Here is a 20,802-nt window from a genome sequence, read left to right as displayed (position 1 = left end):
TTTGGCTCTGTGCTGCAGCACATTGGATTTTAAATGAAACGGTGAATATGAGATTAAAAGTACACTGTAAATGTCAGGAAAAATGCAAACACATAAGGAAAACACTGGCATTATTATATAAAAACAAACTTGTCAGCAAACAATTTATATCATGTGACAAATGTGACCTAACTCTGATATCACTGGCAAAAAGATGCAGCATGTGACCAACAACTGACTGCAGAAACATTGGCAGTATATAGCCATAGATCCGGGCGGCAACTTGTAATAGGCACGAAGGCGGAGCCTTTCAAGGGGGAAAGGAAACCTGTGTCCGGCATTATTCTGAATAGCGAGCCGTTATAGATAATTGCTATTTTAGTATTTTAATAAATAATAATTTCAGAAGATTGTATTTAATCGCAAGAGGGCGATGCCCGATTGTTAAAAAGACTCTCCGCTAGCGAGAATAGCGCTTTAGATTCTTATCTGCCTCTTATTTGGAAAAGCAGAGCAATAAGACAGCAGGCTCTCCCATGCCAATGGTTTACAATGCTGACTGTGTCACAGACTGAGACAATAAAGGGCAAAGTAGTTTTTTTGACATAGAGAAATAGAACAATTAGCAGGATAAAAAAGGATAATTCTGCACAGAAAATGGGATTCTTTCTCACAGAGAGTGGTCACTGTGTGGAATAGATTGCCAGGTAATGTAATGGAGGAAGAAACCCCAATACATGACCTGGGGGTTTTTCAGGATCAGGCTTGATACAGTGCTAGATATGATCTAGCTTTTAGGTACAGTTTAGTGTGCTAGGAAAAGTTGAGCATTGCTGGGCTGAATGGTCTGTGACAAATCATACTATCCATCTCTTTCATATGCAACATTAGAGGTATAAAGGATAGGTATCCCACATATAGTTTACATGCATATACTGTACATTATACTGTATGTAACTAATATGTGATAATTTTTCACATATGTAGCATAATGCAGCCTTTTACATTCAGGTTCAAACAAATATATATTTCAAACAGTAAAAGACCAGTATGTACATTCCATCTAATGTTGTAATGACCAGAAAGATAATAAAAAATGAAAATAATTGATTTCTAGAGGTGTGGTGCATTATATCATACATAATGTGATGCAAGTTGCGTGCAATAGAAAAATAACTGGCTATATGAAGGCAATTAGATATCTGGCTATTCCTGGTGGCCATACAGTCAGTTATTCAAGATATGACACTTTTATACAGCATGGCAACTGTCAACTTGGTCTAGTGGCTTTCTCCTCTGGGATGTACAGGGATATACAGGACAGTGTCTGTTCCTGCAGGCATGGGGGCTGAATTTCATCTCTGTCATTTCCTCTGACAAAACCATTTCTGATTTCAGAAACATCTGCATTTCGGGCTCTGGGTGCAAATGCCACAGTAACAGGGACAGAAAGATAACATCTAATGTGCAATAAGCCACATGTATTTATGGAATTCCTCAAAATATACATTTTTTATATTTATTATACTACTAATATTGTCTATCAACAAAAGGTAAAATATCATTATAAAACGTGTCAAGTCTTGTGCTGGGGAAACCAGGGTTTTATTTGGGGGGGATTTTCCCTGCTTATGAGCAAGACTTTCAGGGGATTTCAAAGTTTTGGGGGAAATTTGAGTCAGGGATGGGTGGTTGCAGAAGAGGTGCCAAAAATACACGAGACAAAATTATGCTATACTATTACACAAACAGGACAAATTTCCCTTCCCTTTTAGAATAAGCGAGTGGCAGAATCAGTGGTGTTTAAGTAGAAGCCAATTTTGCCTGAACTTTGCCAGAAGGTTCTAGTCTGCCGAGGCGTGTCACCCTGTCCTTGTCTGCTGACTTTTGTAAAGTTTTTGACTCTGCCTCTATCTCATGCCCTCTTCTCCTGCCTGTTTTTGGCTCTGCCTCTGTCTCTGTCTCCTGCCTGTTACTGTTCTCTGGATACTGTTTTTGCCCTGTGCTTGTCTGAACTTGACCTTGGATTGTGTTTTGGTTGTGATTTCGGATTCCCCACAACTAGGTTGAACCGTCTTTCGGTTTCCAGCTATGTCCAGTCCAGACCTCTCATACAAACATATACAGTACCAGTCAAACTTTTCTACTTTTAACTATTAATGTTTTATTTTCTCTGTTTGCAATCAAACAATTAATATGTGGTCAAAGTGCAGATTCTCAGCTTTTAATAAAGGGTATTTTTGTACATATTGGTTTCACCATGTAGTAATTACAGTACCTTTTATACATAGCACCACATTTCAATTTTTTAAACAAATTAAAATAATGTCAAATGTCATCTATCAATGATCTATCAACATCACCAGACTCTGGATATCATATTTTCAGGTTGTCGTACAAGTGATACAAAATCTTTTTGCATTTGAATGGCTTTATGTCATCAAGGGTCCAAGGTATCAGATGAGCATCAAACCATCATGCTGCTGCCAGATGTTGTAGATACTACAAGGGACATTTTTCCTGACTAATTTTCCTGTAGAAATCAATGGAATAATTATTCTGGAGAAAGAAACCTTTAAGTATCTACTATGTATATCGAGTAGCAGCACAGTTGTTGGAGGCTGGTTTGATAACTCAGACCCTTGAAGACTTAAAGTCATTTAGCCAACAAATGTGTTCCATACTGTATGAGCATAATTTACAGCTGAATCTAGTCCCACGCCCCATTCCCCATATAGTTCCATTCAAATGCAAAGAGTTACAGTATCACTTGTAAAGGAAAACCTGAAAATAAGATATCCAGACTCTGGTGATATTAATAGGTCATGGACATCAAGAAGTCATGGTAGGCAATGGATATGCAACCAAATACAAAATATGACAATTTTATTTGACATTATGTTCATTTGTCTCAAACATTGAAACAGTGGAAATAAAACATGAATCAAAAGGTGTGTCCAAACTTTTTATTGGTAGGGTAGATTCAGACACACTGGGCCAGTGAAAAAGTGGCCATGTCATTATGTGGTGCAGCACCTCTCTGTATGAAAAAGAATAATTACTCCATGTTGATGGCTACACAAATAACATTGGACAGATGTGACAATGTAAGCAGGGCAATATGGCAATTTACAAAATGTTGACAATAAGCATTCCTCTCCCATTTTGAAGATGAAAATGGCAGTACCAAATGCAAACACAGATTTTAGTTGCAGGATATTATAGGCCAGTTTAGCAGGGGGCACATTAAGCTTGTTAGTAGGCACTTAACCATCTGCACACAGATCTCCAAAAGAACACATTTAAATATTTTTCACATACAATTGCATACTGACCTCCAATAACAGATGTCCTTTAAAGTCTATTCAAGCATACAAAAGGCATTCATAATACAATTTTCCTCTTTAGGCTGCAACCCTTTAGGGAATAAACTGTCAAAATACTGCAGAGAGGGAAGAAATGGAAGTTAAAACTTGAACTAACTGTCTGTTCTTTTTCCTTTGCTGATCTGTCAACTGAATTAAGCTTGCAGCCTGATGCAATAATTCAATTTCAACATAGTAAGTTCTTTATTTAGCATTCTGTCAGCAGCCTGTAGCCTAATAGCTGAGGTAAAAGACTTGGACCTAGAAGGTTGGTGGTTCAGGCCTTGGTGTCGCTATGATAAGATCTACACAGCTCTTGGGCCCTTGAGCGAGGGTCTTAACACCACATTGCCATGGGGATTGTCCCAGCTTAGTCTAACCAACTGTAAGTCGCTGTGGATAAAAACATCAGCTAAATCACAATTTTTTAATTAAATGACAAGTGTTCTTTCAGTAAATCTGGAGAGTTTGGCCACATTATTGGTTATTTTAATCAACCACAAATCCACAGAGAAACAGCCCCACCCCAAACTCACTGAAATGCATTTCATGCTCCACAGACAGAGAAAACATGAAAAAATCTCTTCAGCTCTTGCAATAACAAAAATGAATGCAAATTCAACCAATCCCAATTATTTGCGATAGCTTGCAATTTTGTCCAGTCCCTGCAATATTTCGGCGTAAAATGGTCAATTCTGAAAAATTTTGCTAATCACCTCATGAAAATTATACAATGCAGAACCATTGTTATGAGACAGATCTACTTTACGTTTGTAAATATTGAAGCTGTGCATGCAAACTGATGCCAGTAGCTGAGACTGAAGTTTTAAACACTAGCTAGCAAAACCAAAACAATTAATATTGATGGCTGATCAGTTGCTTGCAAGTTTTTTTGGCACACCAAGAGAGCTATGATGGAAAGACTATGGAATACCTTCCTGTCAGTGCATTGGTGACTCGACTAAACCCTGCCTTCAGTTGTAGATCATCTATGGGCATTTGTTTGAGAAACCCAGCATAAACATTGGAAAATTAAGGCATACAAATCAATAGATGCCTACAATCATGTTGTTTGTGGTCATGTCCAGGATATGAAACAGCTGGCTACCACAATTTGACAAGGACACAAGATCCAGTTGGGCCTATACTGCTAACAATACTAAATACAACCGTGAATACAGAGTGGGACTACAATAATTCTTATGCTATCATTACAATGCAAGAAACAACCTTCTTACAATGTCTTTGGTTCTTTTCTCACTATCAATTTCCCAGTAGGACAAGCTTTCAGAAATATAATACAATAAAAGGAACTGCGGCACAGCAAGCCTTTTTTGAATTACAATTCTCATTGCAATCAAGGAAAAACAGCCACAGTTGACCTAAATTGCTCATACATAACTTGATACTTTAATGTCAATTACTGTAACCTTGAGAAATGTATTAAATGTGCAAACCTGCATCACACACACACACACACACACACACACACACACACACAAAACCCAGCTGATTTTTGAGGTTTTAACATTAGAAACATGAAAACACTGTACAACAGATCTTCAGTGTAACCACAGGCAGCTGATTATAGTTTCACAGGATGTTGACCAGCAAAATAAAAAAGCCCACTGAAGCAATTGACTCAGTTCTATTTGTAGCGACAATAAACACTAGCCAATACTACAACAAATAATGCTGTTTTTAGTGAGAGCAATTTTAATAGTCAAAGTATGTTTGCAATAAGGATAGATAGAGATGACACCAACACCAGTTTGCCTCTCCAATGTGCTAAAGAAGATCTGTATCTTGTTGTGCAGCTTACCTGATTCTTCAGGTCCAGTTTAGGACAAGGTCGGCCACCATTGAAAGCTTTCTCCCGAAGCCACCTGGACCTGACTTTCACTCCGCTGCCACAGGGGGCGCTGCACCCTGACCAGGCTGACCAGTCACTTAGTTTACAGTCCAAGGGGCATGGGACATGACAGATGTCCTCCACATAACCTGGAATTGAAAAGTTCATGGGTACCATTACAGAATTGACACAATCAGTGACAGACCTGGACTTACTGCTCAAGACACATCTCTTTCATGTGATCACAATACACAGTGATCCTCGAATGAGAAGAAAATTCCCAATCTTAATCTACCACCTTGGTGCAGTAAATCACAGCACAGCTGGCCTACAAGGTTGCCAGTGAAGACGCTTCATGGGGTGGCAGTGGATAAATCATAACTGCCACAATAGATGGTAAGGGCAGTGAGAATGTTACCTGTGCTGCTGCAGAAGGTGGGGTCAACAAGCTGGTCTTCCTGGTCTAAGCAGGCCAAAGCACGATAACGGATACCCTGCCCACACTCCTTTGCTTCTCGGAACACCCTCCAGCCCTGCAGAGGGCTGTGCATCTGAGCATCATGGAGGATGCAGTCAGACCAGTTCCCATAGGGCTGAGACAGGAACTCAGCACAAGGACAAGCCTCTGTCTCCATCAATGGATAGAGCTCCATTCTCTGGCACTTCTCTCTCTTCTTACTTCGACCTGCATTGCAGAGACAAAATGAACATAGCCATTTTGTAAGGACAGGAAAAATATGAACACTACTTTGGTCAAGTACACTACAAACTTGTCTGTTCTACACCTTGCAAAATCCCCTGTCATATTAGCAAACCTCAAAAGGACAAATGCAGGGAATGAAAGATGACAATCTGATGGGATTATCGTATGTTACGCCCAAGGCATAGTTATTAATTATTTAATCCACTAAATCCAGCCCTTTTGAACCTTGCACCCTACTTTGCACTAGAACTATCCACTGTGAAACTAGCAAAGGTTTGCTAGTCTGCCCATGCCTTAAATGGACTTGCGTGCTGTGCTTTAGACATTGCATTTTGACTATGACTATGAAGGACATATTTCTATTGAGGATGGCTCCATGACTCTGGATCTGTGGACATGAGCAGGAAATGCTGATGTGAGTGAAGGAATGCTGTGTGAATTACACATTTGCTGGCCATATAAAGCAGGGCCTCACATACAGTGAAATCTATTAACTAATATCTCTTGAAATCAATATAAGAAAAACAGGAAGAAAATAGAGGAAAAAAATCACTAATCATTTTTAAGGAAATCACCATTTCGCTATTTTGGCTTGGAAGCTATTAGTGTCCCCGAGATTAATATTGACTCAAAGTACTGTACCTCAGTTCACAAAGACTATTAGCTGGGTCCTCGTGGCACAATTAATGCAGAATATCTAAGCTGCTACAATTAGATGTTGTTTCTTTTGTAATGGTGATTGAAAGTAATGTTGGCAGTTGGCACAAGAAATATCAATTGTATGTACCCTCCAAGGGTGTGAGATGTAAGCTTGCATTGCTCATGCAGAAACATTGGTCTGTTGGTGAATGAAAGACTGTATTCACACATAGCATGTTCCTGTAATCAAAATGACATTTTTCTTGATAGACCAAGGCACTTGTCTCCCAACACTGTCTGAATGGCCAACACAACATACCCTGGTGCTTATTGAAGGCATAAAATTATGAGTGTTGTGAAAATACTACAGTAAGTGTTTCTTTTTCTTACACATTATGGTTATCCAACATCCTGAACAGATTCTGTGGCTGTGGCTCTAGTGTACTCCAGGGGGTGTTTCTAAAGATGGAAAGGGAAATTTCAGTATGCACTGGGAAACTAAAGGTCAATTGTTGAAGGGAGTGTACAGGGTGGCACAAACAGTGTGTACAGGGGGGGGGTTATGGAAACATTTTCCACCATAAAGATCACTCGTTGAGTGGCTATTAGCACTTCTCGCCAGAGTTCACAACATGACACGGTCATAATTAGTCACGTACATCTCATTAAATTAGTGTTATTAGCTTACAAGTGATGTGGCCCATTGAGAAAGGATATGCTATTCTCTATTGTCACAAATGCTGCAGACTACATGCTCTATATTGATGTACTGTACAATCTCTCGCACAGCACAGAGAATAATGTCCTGTTTAACCTATTTTAAGATGCCATTGTTTTAGCAACAACAGTTCCTTATTTTGTAACATGTGGGTGGTAAAACAAGCATGGTGGGACCTCACCTTCTTTGCATTTTGGAAATCTGCATACTACAAGAAATAAGGCAATGTCAGTGACCTATCATGACAAGGGTCCAGCAGAACAAATGCATAATAGTTTCTCATTCTAAAAATATGCAAACTTGGAATGTCCATTGTTTATTTTGAATTTATATGGAGGAATTATCATTATCATTATTCTATTATCTACATTTTGTATAGGCTCTCTCCAACACACTGGGCCTCATTTATTGATATTTTAGTAAATCCGTGTGCAAATGTATGTGTGAATTTCTGAATTTCTGTATGTTTACACTAGGACTCGGAACTGTACTGTCCTCTCAGGTCTACTTTTGCACTTGTTCTTGTGATTGATTTGCACTTTGTTGTACGTCGCTCTGGATAAGAGCGTCTGCTAAATGCCACGTAATGTAATGTAATGTAATGTAATGTGTGATCGGAAACAACCTAAAAATGTGCGCCGGATTTATGAAACAGGAGTAGACACAGCTTTTTTTCATATCCACATGTGTATGCTCATAAATACCAATCAATCGTAAACAAAACAGTGTGTGCACAAAATGTATAATTGGCCAAAATTGACGGCCCTGAAATACCTCATAATGATCACAGAAATTTATTTCAGAAAATTTAAAGATGTGGCAATACTGTGTAGCCTACACATGATCTGATTAAGTTTCTTCATCATTATATGACTATGTCTGCAACAGCTACTTTGTAACATGTCTTTGCGAACATGAAAATATATACTAAAACGTATTTAGGACTTAACATCTTCTATGCCAATATATTTTCTTATAATAAACTTGAACTTGAAGTTAAAGACGAACAAGGAAATTAAGGTGATTGTGGACAAACATAAAGCGATGTGCTAAACCTGACGAAGATGCACTGGGATCGAAACATCTAAACATAGTTTGTTGGTAATTTGCCTACTTTTGTTTATAGAGGCTACATAAACTGCATATGCACCACATAGGCCTGGAATAAAAACTGCGTAAAAAGTGGAGCGGCGTCCAACCTGCTGCATTGGCCTACGCATCAGAGATATTGCTGTTTTTGTAATCTCTGTCTTGAGTTCAACATACTGTGGAACAGGTAAAAAAAAATGGTTTGACATAAAACTGGAGGCAAAGTTATAAAATTATAGGAGAGACGATACTGTCTGGGATTATCAAGGAGAGATATATTATCAACTGTCCTGTGCCAGTCCGAAAGAAGCTGACGACGGAAAGCACCTGAACATGTTCTGGAATTGGATAAGAATGGTGTGTGGATCTTCTGAGTTCTGGCTCCAGTGTGTTGCACAAACTGAGAAGCAGGTGTCTGGGCAGTTGGAACCGACTTGTGAGCCTCACCAAAGAAATTGGCTCGGTCTTTGAAAATGAATATGAATATGAATTAATGAATTAATCTTCTATTAAAGAAATACATGTAAATGTAATGTAAATAGGGTCTAATGCTGTGTTCACGTCATATATAAATTGACTCATTCACTCAATCTGTTTGCTTTATCCTCAAACTAAAACATGCAACTCCCTCTCACCTCATGGTCTCATCACATCTGCTCCCATAAAATTATTCGTTATTATTATTATTATTATTATTATTATTATTAGTAGTAGTAGTAGTAGTAGTAGTAGTAATAGTAGTAGTTGTAGTTGTAGTAGTAGTAGAAGTAGTAGTAATAGGAGTAATGCAGGCAGGAATGACAGGCATAAAAATAACAGAATATGAAGCATTTTTCTGTAAAAAATTCCAATATGTGGAGATTGATGAGATTTTGAATTTGTGATGAATGCAAGACCTGATGAGTCCAGGTACATGCAGTGAAACTAAATCTCAAGCTAACACTGTTAGGAAATAAGATTTACTTCACAACTCTCAGAAAGACAGCAAACTTATCTCGCAGTAGGATTTTTCCTATATGTGAATATGGATATTACTGTCAAATGGATAAATGACTGGGCAAATGCAGCAGAAAGAGATATGTGGCATGAAGACACAACCAGCAGTCTTCATGTTCAAACCCAGCATATTAGACTCTCCCCTCACCCACACTGCATCCCCAGCACAAAGGTAACTGCACCCCACCCTTGTACACTCATGCCCTCTACATTGAAGTACAAGGTTCACAAATTCATATTACAATTTACAGTCAGGTGTAAGCCCAAGTTTAGTTTGGGTTTTAAAATGCGCCCCATGGTCAGCAGCAAGAGGCATGCCCAGCGAAAACTTACAGATGTGAGAGAAAAAAAAGAAGAAAACATATAGTATGAAATAGTATGTATTTATGTATGCAATTTTCTGTCCAGTAAATTGTCAATTTAGCAAACAGAAAAGCCATTTTCTGATATTACAAATATATAAAAATGTGTATTCAAATATCTGGAATTCTTTTTTTCCTTACTGACAGAACATTTCTAAAAACATGTTTCACTTTGTCATTAAGGGTTATTGACCGTAGATTGAAGGGAAAAATTGCAATTTTATCCATCCAATTTTATCCATCTCCAACATAATAAAGTGTGCAAAAAGTGAAGGGGTCTGAATACTTTCTGGAACCACTGTATATTATGGGGTAAAATGTAATCATCCTCATTGAAAAAGTGCACAGTGCAATTCCGCTGACGGGTCAGTGACTGTAAAGCATTGGCTAAGGGCTCTCATTCAAGCCTAACCTGCAACTGTAGGGACACATGCCAATGAGAGAAGGACATGAGAATGAGGAGAAGAGAGGAGAGAAGAGAGGAGAGATTTAAAGAGAGTAAATGATAGTTGGTGCGTGAGCGGTGTACTACCTGTGAGAGTACGCTTGCGGCTGCGCCAGCCTCCACACTCGGGACACTCTGAGAATTTGGACCAGCTGCTGAGCGTGCAGTCGTCCCTGCACGGCACCCGGCACTCCCTGACCTGCGGCGGCATGGCTCCGGCCGACTGCAGGCACGCCATAACGTCCACCGGCTCCTCGTCCTCACCGACGCACGTCACCGCTAAAGACACCAGAAAGGACAGCGCCATCACCTCCCTGACACGCGTCCGCTTTGTGTAGACCCCCACACATCAGACCTGTCTACCTGTAGGGGGTTTCGTATAATTTGATGGCGGCAGCGGGGTCCGAACGGAGGAATCACCTTGGTCTCTACGCCACGGTCTCAAAGCGGATCGTGACCAAATTTGATATTAGTGCAGACACGCTCTTCACTTCCTCTTTGGTGTGACTTTCATGTCTTCGAATAGATAAAACGAGAGGTGAATCTCAGGCAAACGGGTGTAAAGCTTTAAAGGTGAAAAGGTGCTCTTCGTTCCCTCCGATTCTGTTTTCCTGGAGGGATCTGATAGTACTCATTTATTCATCATCCGAAATAAGATGTAACTACCCAATTTCATGCACAATTACTGGGGCTGTGCGATTAAAGCAGGAGTCGTAAAGAGTGTCTGTGTGTGTCTGCTCTGCGGGAGTCTCTCAGGGTTTCATCCTCCTTCCCTCCCTGTATTCCAGGGCCCCATACAGGTAAATTATAGGCGCAACAGCTGTGGCTAGGCCATTACCTTCTGGAAATCTGTGTGCCTCCATTTCATCCACAAGCCCATGTGTGTTATTTCAACAGCACTGCAGCAGAGAGCAAATCTCGTAGCTGAGAAGAGGCGTTCAGAATTAAACTAGGGCATGTCGACACACTGGGACACGGGGAGTCAAAAGAGCACGGTCCAGAGAGTTTCTTTCTTTCAGACTTGTGAGTTTGCTGTCAAAGAGCGGTAATTATAAGTCATAAAGGGCCCAATCCTGGCTTGAGCTTAAGTTGAATTTGTAGTTGGGTGCTTTTTTCTCCAACATGCATACTGGCTTGGGGGACTTAAGTGGGGTGATAGATGTACAGCCTCACAGAAAAGTGAATCACACTGAATTCAGAGTTATATAAGTCCTGGCTTGAGACTTTTTATGTAGTGTTATCCATCTAACCTCTGCTTGCATGTAAAGGTGAAAAACATAGGGCAGACCTATTGGACAGCATATGGAATATGCTATGGAAAATGGTTTTACTAATCAAGGTTGCAGGGCTAAGTACCTTGCTAATGAAGAAAAGGTGAATCATAGCAGCTAACATCCTGCCAAATTTTAACGTGCACGTACACCTATGGGAACCAGTAATGCAACAGTATGGCTTTGTTCACACTGAAGTTCAAATGGAGCATTTGTGCTTTTGAGTTGGAACACTGCTGGATAAGGTTAAATGTGTGAAAGGGGATTATCAGAAATCAAGCCGCAGGTTGTGTCCCCTGCCACTAATTTCAACATGTATATGCTATTATCTAAATTTGGTAATGCAGCTGAATCTCAATGCAAATATCTGGTAAAGGAAAATGTTAATGTTTTGCATTAATGTTTTCATTTAGCAAGTTATTTCAACCCCTTCCTACCAAGGGCTAAATTGGCCAATTCTCCCGTTTTCGCCGGTGTCAAACAAAGCTCTACATCTCAGAAACTATAAAGGTTGCAAACATGGTTCACAACTTTTATTAAAGCAGAGAACTGCACCATTATGAATATCAGGATTGACATACCACTTTCTGATATGTAGTTACACCATTGTATTTACAGAAAATGTAAAACAACTTAAAAAAAGATGCAACTCAGTGGAAGAAGACCTGCTGCTTTATGAGTCCATAAAAATAGTTTGAATCGTATAATCGCACCACAAGCCACAGAGACTGTCTAGGTCATCAGAGGACTGTATTGTAATGTTGTAATGTTCCACCTGACTCTTAAGCACATTTTCAGTAACCTTCAACAAGACTGCTCTCTATTAAGTTTCACGGGCTTTCCGCTGAATAACAATTCACACACTATACATGTGTCATCAGACATGAATTTAACAGATTGTCCCAAAATTTGTCTGCAATTTTCAAATTCAGATCAATATTATGACAATATTATGGATACACAATAATAATCTTTCACATTATAATCTCAATATTTATATGCATGCTTATTTGTGTCCTTGTGTGTAACAGACAGGAGGGTGTACACATGCAGTAGCCTATTTAGGCACATTACTAATATAACTGCACATTGCTGAAATAACAAAGAAACTGTGACATGACTAAAGACCAGGTTTTGGTCGGTCAAAAAGCAAACACTTTCAGCTGAATCAAAATAGCAATACGCCAACAATTCCCATGACAACACCTTACTTTAAGATGTAATTTGCGAAACAGAACTGTATCTGTCCGAAACTAACAAAGACACTGGCATTTGCCTGCATGTCTGTCTTGTTCATTACATGCGTGTGCCTCTGTTACTCCCGCCGACAAAGGAAATTTAGCAATCTCTTTCCTCAGAAGAGAGAGACATCAGAAGATAAAATACAGGAGGGATAAAAATAAGAGTCCATTGCAAGGACAAACAACTGGTCCATTTGCCAAATGAAATTTCCATCTATTATTTACCATTTATTTATTTATTGAATGTTAAGGATATTTATATTTCCCCAACAATATGAACAACAAAATAGACCAATCACTGGATGCATAGAATCGGTTTCGACAGTCCTACAAACATCACATTGACAAAATGCAACATACATTTAAATATCAGCATGATATTTTCCACTACCAAGTCTAAATGACAGATTTTCAATATCCTGTCAACTGATTAACATCCAGAAGTTGGATTGCTCACCTCCTTAACAAAGTGCCAACAATCAGAAATTCAGTGAAATCCTCATGTGGTCCTGAGGGTTACCTGAGAGATACATTTTTTATCACAATTATTTCTGCTTCCCCTTGGCTCTATAGCTCTGCCACTCATGTTATTTCTAAATCATTAACATTTTAATCTTATCTAGCCTGTGACAGGGAACAGCTATAATAATGCAGTTACTCAGAAAGGTGACAGTGTTTGCTGACTGCTCAAAAAGACATTGGAGGAACCTTTCTTCCTCTTAAAAAGAGCTTGTCAGACTTCTCTCCCCAAGAATAGGGTTAGTCAATTCTCATTAATTCCACAGCATTGGGGGATAGAGCGTAGAGGCATGCTTTGTTGCAAATTATATTGTGCAGTTTTGAATGACACAATATATTCCAATTAAAACACACGTGTCTACGTTCTCTATACTTCTACATTAATCTTTCCTGACATTATTACTAGTTCCATCATATGACTCAACACTAAAGACAACTTAACTACACTATGAGTTTGGGAAAGACACATGTGTAACTGCATAGTTCAATCACCATGAATGGGTCTACGATACTACACTAGAATGTAACTGACTGCTCTTAATAAATGTGTATATTTCAAATCACAACATTTAAGGATGTACATTAGCAAACACAAGAACACAATTAACAGTGAAAGGCCACAAAGCATGTGATAACGCAAACCTTTTGGGAAAATATGTATCTATGGCTTGATTTCTGAAACTAAACCAATGATGGTTTTCAATTTGTATGATACCAAACATAACAGAAACACAGCAAAAAAACTAGAAAAAATTCTAATTGATTACTCATATAGAATTTTAGTTTTCTTGTATTTTTCAGTTAATTTGTGAGTGCTTCTTTTTGGTTTTTGCTCCCTATTCCTGCTCCCTGCTAAAAGCTGGCAGTGCTTAAAGGGAAATTACACCACAAAACAATTAACTCGTTTAACAGATCAAGGCAGAACTTATTATTTCTCTCTTTGTGGTGCATCAGCAGCAAAAGTTTAAGTTTTGGTAGAGATATACGGTACCATGAAAAAGTATTTCTCTTTCCCTGATTTCGTCTTTTGTTGAATATTTGTCACACTGGATGGTTTTAGATCTTCAGACAAAATTTTACATTAGACAAATGGAACTTGAGTAAGCACAAAACACATTATGAGGCTGACAAATAAGAACAAAACAATCTTCATAACTTTTTTCATTAAATTAATGAAATAGTCATCAAACACCCACACACAGGTCTTCAGAAAAAATTCTACATTAGACAAAGGGAACTTGAATAAGCACGAAACACATTATGAGGCTGACAAATAAGAACAAAATTATCACCATAACATTTTTCATTAAATTAATGAAATAGTCATCAAACACCCACATCAACCTTGTGAAAAAGTATACTAAAACCCAATTCAAATGCAGCTGCATCTTTAAGAACATTAAGCTCATTGTCACTACGATACAATATTTTAGGGCTGAATTCGGCTAATTTGATGATTGTTACACCATAAAAAAATTAACAAATATTAAACAAATGCAGTGAAATCAGAAGCGCAGCAGTAACAATTGATCCCACTTCTATGATAACGGCAAGAATATCACCTCAGATGAAAATTAACCGGTCTTCTAACTCAGACGAAAACTAACAGTCTTCTAAAGCTTGCTCTTTTCCTGTCATTTGGCAACAGTGCCTTGAAAGAGCTCATGCGACAGTGGTTTGTCACTGAGTGGCAACACTTTGAGTTTTGTGGGCATACTTCGGAGAAGCTGGAATGGGGAGAGTTTGTTGTTGTGTGTGCCATTGCCCAATATTTATGTAAGAAGGCCATCACTTCTCTTTTCCAGGGCCTCTCTGCTTTTTGTATGCACTCTTTAATGATGTGATTCAACCTTTCGACAGCCCTGTTCAATTGTGGGGATTAAACACTTCCTTTTCTGTATTCTTTTCCTCTCTCCTATCCTTTGTGGTAAGGAGAGTGGTGAGCACTTGGTGTCACGATTCTGGGCTTTTATTCTGATTAATTTCCAGGCACTACTGCTAGAAGGCGCTTTTACTGTATTTCTGCCAATTTGGGAATCAGTTTCACTTTGGCAATGAGCAGCACTCAAGTAAACACTACCCTTGTGCTGACAACAGATTTCAATTGTCTTCCGCGTGTGGTCTGATTGCCGATTAAGGTCAGCTGAGTGTCTTTCTATTTAAGCCCCACATTTTTTTTACTCAGGGCTTGTGTGTAATTTCCCAATTTTCCATTGCACGTTTCAGTCTTTAATTTTAGTTTGTGCACTATGTGAGGCATGTGACTAACAACTCTCATTTACCTGTTGTGGTGAAGGGTACGGGAGCTGAACACGCAGCAACCATTCCCTACCTTAGGGTAGTGAGGACAGACTGTCACACTTTCACCTTCACATTATATTTAGTGCACTGTCAGACACGACATTTGGAAGACGGAATTCCTCTGGGAATTGAGACCCTGTTAGCAGCTTCCTTTTGTCTAGGCCAAGTGTTAGGGTTTGAATTTATTGCACCCTTTTTTGCATGCTTGCTCTCATTTGCTGTTCGTCCATAGAGTTTGCTTCCACCTGGTTTAAAAGCTACATTTTATGTAGGAAGGGGCACTAGGCTGAGTTAAGGTGGACCCAGGAGTACTGAGTCACTCTTGTAATTAAAAGACCGGCTCTGACTCCCTACAGCTTTGATCAAGCATAAGGGATAAATCAATATTCATCTTATCCGTATGTGGAAATTATTCTTGGCCCTGCTGTGTGTCTGTTTTCCGTAGCTTGCTGCTTCCACATTTGACAGCCGCATTGCGTTTACTTTAGGATAGCAAGGTGTTTCTTTTGTCACTTTCAAAACTCATTTGTCCATTATTGTACATTGTCTCAACAAGCTGCTGTTGGAGGTAACACCATTATTGGAGAGAGCACTACGCTAGAGATCCCTGTGGCGGATTGTGTATTTAGGTTACTTTCGCAAAAGCCTCCTACCCAAGATACTTATGCTCTTTGTTAACTTCTTAGTGCATGTTTGTTTCTATGTATTACGTTATGTATTAAGTGAAAGGTCCTTCACTTTTTGACCGTCCAAACGCATGCCAGTCCCTCCTTTTCCAGTGTTGAATATTTGTGCTCAGCAGAATGTGACACAAAAACCAGCGGGCATTCCTTGTTGTCCAGTTGGATCTGAGTCAACAACAGCACAGAGACTATAATCCAATGTATCAGTCAACACATACGTAGGCAGGACCGGATCGAATAGTAACAGGCTGGAGACGAGTATTTCTTTTAGTGTCGCAAAGCTCCGCGTAGCATCCTCATTCCAGGTGAATGTGACATTCAAACTCATGCGCAGCAGAGCATGGAGGCTCCACTACAGAGACGTAGTTGGGGAGGACTGAACAAGGATATGAGCCCAAGGTAACAGCGCAAAGCAGGCATGTCCCGAAAGTCAGGTGTATCCGAGATCACAGAAATATCATCCGGAGTAGGCTTCAGTCCCTCTTTTGCCCAAGGTAATAAATGCTGGGTTGCACAAACGAGCATGTCTGCATGTTGAGTTGTTAACCTGCATCACTAATGCTATGAAACACCACACAGAGACGAGTGTCAAGGTAATTTTGGACACCAGGCAGATCACTCAATATCTTCTGCGTCATTTTCTGAAATGCACTAGGTGCGGATCCTAGGCCAAACGGGATATGTATACCTAAATAGGCCATTATGCTTATAAAAGCGGTGAGATTCCTGCTTGCTTCATGTAGGGGTAGTATGCAAGTTGGTAGTATGCATTTTGGTCAATTTGGGATACCACAGTCCCAACTCGCAACTCTAGACATGTGGCAATAGGTGAGGAGGGCTGGTCATTCAATGTTGAGATGGGCTGCGGCTCGCTCGCACACGTCCAGTGTAGGGTCTGACGACGTCCTCCTGACCTGAATCTTTGAACGTGACCTTCATGTTGTTGTTCTCCGATGCAGGCACCTCTCCTTTCAGTATAGGGGTACCAGATAGGGAAAGAGGGAGGCACAACAGGTCCAGACAGGTCAGCCGAACTTGTAGTAGAAGGGCCTAGGCTGAGGTGCTATCGTTCTCTTTATCAAAGTCATATTGGCCGAAGGTCATTGTGTGGGTAGCAGCAACTCTCAGTCTACACCTCCACAGCCTCCTGGGAAGCGCCAGGCGATGGCTGCAGCCCTCAGCAGTGTCAATGGCCTCCTGGGCATGTTCTAAACCCAAGCACATGACACAGAGAGTGGTTGTCCCAGGCACGAAAGCTTAACTCCTCGGATAAGTCAATGGAAGCAGCCTCAATAAAATAGACTACTCATACAGGGGCTTCATCCTGATCAAGTTGGGAGAGAATGTTTATTTAGCATGTACAATCGTAAGGGCACGCCCATTCATATAAGGCCCCTTGCTCACTTTTGTTAATTCTGCAGACTCTCCCGCATTATATCCAGAATCTCCTTCATCCTTGTAAGGAGGGGTCTCAGGGAAGATGTTTGAAGAGAACGACTGGCAAAGTCCCATGTTGGAATGCAAAATATCAGCTAATTTTTAAATTGAAAAAAATTGGGCGCCTGATATAACCAATCATATTGAATGCTGCCCTCAGAAAAAATAATGCTTTCTACCAGACTTTAAACCATGCAGTTGATACCTTTTTTCCAATAAAAACTTGCCTCATGCATTTTCCCCTTGCTTCTGGTAGGAAGGCCTATTTGTCTAAAAACATCACTCAGCTGAAGTCTGCCAACCCCATGCGATGGCACCAAGAGGTGATGGCAATGGCTAATGTGAAGTGAACTGAGTGATTAATGTACCTGGGTTTGAATCAGAGAATAATCAAATTATTGCTAATATTTTATATAATATATTCAGTTTGCTAAGATTTTATGTGCTCAACCACCACTCAATACCACCCAGCTTCCATCTTTCCTGCCCTCCTCACATCAGCTACCCTACGTCAGTATTGGATGTCTCCAAATCTTTTCAGGCTGTTAAAATCAAAGCACCTGGCTTGGATTTAATCCCCCAGAAACTATTAAAGGAATTTGCATGTGAGATTAGACAAAGTGACATACTGAATTACTCCAATAAAGAGGGGATGTCCCTAATCAGTGGAAAGAGGTAGTGGTTATTCCCATTCCCTGTGTATTGCAGTGCACCTGAAGCATAGTACCCAGAATGCATTACATTTGGACTGTTTTAATGTAAATATTTCATGTACCCATTGTTATTCTGTTGTGTAGCTGTGAGCAATGTGTTGTGTGAGTTATGCCATTTCATTTCATGTTCTTTTGTTGACATTTAGGGGGAAACCATAATGGTGATTGTTATCTGTTTGTACCATCCTGGTCCCCCTTGTTCAAGATGCACAGTTCAATACTCCCTTAAAAAAAACTTTGTCACAAAACTTTTTTCTATTAGTTTTTGTAAATGTATTATTTCATTTATAGCTCATTTACATGATGTTATGATGCAATGATTACGTAATTGGTGTGAGATTTCAGTCTGTGACTGTGAAGCACTAATACACTCTACTACTATATTCAACACAATCCAACTGAAATGCAAAACATGTGCTTTGCATGGAGTTAGGGTATGTTTATTTCAGCATTTAGGTTTCTCAGATCCTACAATTCTTTATTTACTGAGATACAGATTGTATTTAAATACAAAATGAAGGAATTGTGTCATTATGAAAAGCAATAAGGTCAGGAAGAAAATAAATACACTGTTGTACAAGTTGTGTATAGTGTGTTTAATTTTGACACATTTCATTTCAAGCCCTTCCATCATGTTACACACAGTATGGAGTACATTGTGCATTCACAGCATTGTATGCAGGCATGACAAGAGTATAACTATCTGTTCATTTGGCTCACAAACCAGGAATGGACAGTATTTTCTGAATGGGGGAAAAAAATCATTACATTGCCTGACACATACTTGCATTCAAAAGTACAGTAATTGATACCACAAGCCATGCTCCCCATGAGCAAGGGAACAAGCGCAAACCTCTGAGTATATTTCTGCCTCACTGCTTGAACTTGAGCATCTGGCTCACAGCACTGTACTGCATTGGACCCTAAATGATGTATCATTTCTGGGGAGTGTTTCGGCGCACTGGAAAAACCTTTTAGTTTTAGACCTTCCATGTTTTGCCACAGGTAGCTGACCCCTAAGTATAGTTGACAATCATTTCTGTTTGTGGGACTAGTATGGCTGGCACACTGATTCATCACCAATGAGGGCCAATCACTGTACAGAGCTAGAACAGGCTTCACTCATTATATTCTTCAACGACTACAGCCTCTACCATGACCCTGCATTCTCCCGAGGACTCCCTACAAAAAGCTTTAGTGGAGGTCTGTACTGTATTCAGTATAAGTATATACTATAAGCATAACATTTCCCATAATGTGTAATAATTAAAGCTGGGTGCTTGTCATAGCAAATACTGGCTAAAGTCATACAGCATGGAGCAGATGCTGAAAATTACAGAAAACTGAAAAAAGGAGCAGAAATCATGGAGTTTAAAAAACAATAATTAATTTAACGAATAGATCTCATGCGCAGCAGGGGGAAACAATTGTGCCAAATAACATGTGCAAATGCAGCAACAATAACAAGTGTTTGAAGGTTAAAAAAATCAGCAGGAAGTTGCCTCTAGGAACAAATATGTGTAAAATGCATTGATAGGCATTTAATTGCTTTCATCCATCACAGAAAGAAAGAATGTTCTTTTTTGCCTTCAGCAAAAAATTGTTAGATGAGCATGCTAAATTTTACTAAAATAATAGATAAGTGTTATCGTAATGGTACTCGCCATCAACACTGTTGACAGGGGCCATCAAACATCTGATTGCAAATACTGACAAGGACGGGAATCATGATCCCAAAGCTCTCCAGAAATTGTATACAGCGCCATGAAAAAGTATTTGCCCCCTTCCTGACTTCCTCTATTATTGTATATTTTTCACCCAAAATGTTTTCAGATCTTTAGACGATACCCAGTAAAGGTTTAGGCCAGAATGGGCGATAGCCACAGCCTATGAGCCAGCCATGAAGGCTTACTGCTCCCAATGGGACAGCCTGGCAGTCCGTGATGGTCTTCTATACCACTGCTGGGAGGGCACTGCTCCTAGCAGGCCCTTCGATGACTATGCCAGAGGTTCTACTGGGCGGGGTGTTGACAGGATGCTGCGCTCCATGTACACTGCTGTGACGCTTGCATGGCCTAGCAGGGATCTGGTGAGCGCTCCCATCCCTCTTTGTGCAGGGGCACCCGTGGAGAGAGTGTATGGACATTCACCCATGGCCCTTCCTCATCTCTGACGGTATGTCCTCGTGGCCACGGATTACTTCACCAAATGGCCCTTGGCAAACACTTTGTCGGACCAGAGTGGCAGTGATGGTGGAGAGGCAGATTGAACAAGGCAATATAATTGGACCGTTGTTGTTCTCTCAACATGCTTCCATTAGGCAATGTAATTTGTCAGCATAGCGTGAACTTTCAGTTATGCTGACGACACACAACTGCACGTGTCAAGAGAGCCAAATGACCGAAATGCTCTCAATGTGCTCCAGTGCTCAAATGCTGTCCACTATAAATGACTGGATGAGAAATAATTTCTTAAAATTAAGTGGAGAA

The 20,802-nt window shown here is 39.9% G+C and overlaps 1 protein-coding gene across 1 annotated transcript in view; it reads right to left on the bottom strand.

The window, feature by feature from the left end:
* The window catches only part of LOC133124026 (thrombospondin type-1 domain-containing protein 7B-like), a 288,207-nt gene that overhangs the window by 47,446 nt on the left and 219,959 nt on the right, over positions 1-20,802 (bottom strand). The window contains exons 13-15 of the mRNA XM_061234839.1: positions 10,236-10,427; positions 5,615-5,881; positions 5,167-5,345 (exon numbers count right to left, since the gene is read on the bottom strand). Of these exons, the coding sequence (XP_061090823.1) occupies positions 5,167-5,345; positions 5,615-5,881; positions 10,236-10,427 (638 nt within the window). The remainder of the gene's footprint in view (positions 1-5,166; positions 5,346-5,614; positions 5,882-10,235; positions 10,428-20,802) is intronic.

Source organism: Conger conger, chromosome 3, assembly GCF_963514075.1.
Source record: "Conger conger chromosome 3, fConCon1.1, whole genome shotgun sequence".
Taxonomy (NCBI): Eukaryota; Metazoa; Chordata; class Actinopteri; order Anguilliformes; family Congridae; genus Conger; species Conger conger.
The sequence above is the reverse complement of the archived record's forward strand: the minus strand, read 5'-3'. Positions and strand labels throughout refer to the sequence as shown.